Source organism: Plectropomus leopardus, unplaced genomic scaffold, assembly GCF_008729295.1.
Source record: "Plectropomus leopardus isolate mb unplaced genomic scaffold, YSFRI_Pleo_2.0 unplaced_scaffold27686, whole genome shotgun sequence".
Classification (NCBI taxonomy): Eukaryota; Metazoa; Chordata; class Actinopteri; order Perciformes; family Serranidae; genus Plectropomus; species Plectropomus leopardus.
In genome coordinates, this window is record NW_024630141.1 from 1 (window position 1) to 1,101 (window position 1,101).

Sequence of the window (1,101 nt, forward strand, 5' to 3'; positions counted from 1 at the left end):
ACTGACTTAAAACAAAAACAAAAAAAACCCAACCAAAAATCCCAAAATACATGAGATCAAGAGAGGAAAGGCGGGGGGCCCACAGAGACCGCCTCTGCATAGGGCCCCTGCACACGGCATCATAGATCTAGACATCGTAGAGAAGTTACAGCCAATCGGAATAGAAAAAGGATCCGAACCGATTAAGAGATGTTGTTATTTGCCACGTGGAGGCTGTAGTGATGATGGCTGACTCTGTAGAAAATCCGCTCCAGTAAGGACCATCTGGTACCAGGTGTGATGTACCCGTTGGTGACCCCCACACAGCGGAAGCCCAAACGCATGTAGAGCTTGTGAGCCGCTGGCGTGTACGCTGTGGTTCCCAGGAAAACAGAGGAGTATTTGTGAGTGACAGCAAACTCCAGCAACTTCTGTCCCAGCGCAATGCCGACTCCATGTCTACGACAGCTCTGGTCAACAGACATCCGCCGCAACTCCACAGCACCTTCTGACTTCTGCTGTCCATCTGCTGCCACCACACCCACCACCTCGCCCTCGAGCACTGCCACCCACATACAGGAATCTGGTGGTTTCATGTAATACCCTTCGATGTCTGCCATGTCTGTGCCCATGGCCCGCTCCAGGTAACCATGGATCACGCGTCTGCTGTAGAGGTAGCGCCCACACAGAATAATAACAGGGAGGAGTACTATCATCCACCAACATGCGGTTATGACATAACATACAAGTGTCATAGCAGTGTAGAGCAGGAGACTCTCAGGATGATGTCTCAAGCCTCTAAAGGCAGTATCTGTTACCATCTCCATCAGCCCGTCATTAAAGATCCGATGAACTTCCGTTTTGTCTGCAGGTTCAAACTCACGCACAACTAGAGTTTGAGGTCTGTTTTGTGCTTTTAGTCCTTTGCCATGTTTTTGGACATCTTTTCTCTGTACTTTTTCCGCCATATCTAGCTTAAAAAAATGTGATCAAATCCCGAAGACGCAGAGACTGGAGACTTTTTGTTGCTGTCTGTTACGCACAAGTTTCTCTATATAGTACAGATAGCAGGCCTATGGTGCCCCACAGGTTTTACAGATGTTTTTAGAGAATCCCTACAGA

At 48.4% G+C, this 1,101-nt stretch overlaps 1 protein-coding gene across 1 annotated transcript; it reads right to left on the reverse strand.

The window, feature by feature from the left end:
* Window positions 1–182: 182 nt before the first annotated feature.
* On the reverse strand, window positions 183–947 carry LOC121937863 (N-acetylaspartate synthetase-like). Its single transcript, XM_042481160.1, has one exon. The coding sequence runs from the start codon at window positions 945–947 to the stop codon at window positions 183–185; it is 765 nt and encodes a 254-aa protein (XP_042337094.1).
* Between the last annotated feature and the right edge of the window lie 154 nt (window positions 948–1,101).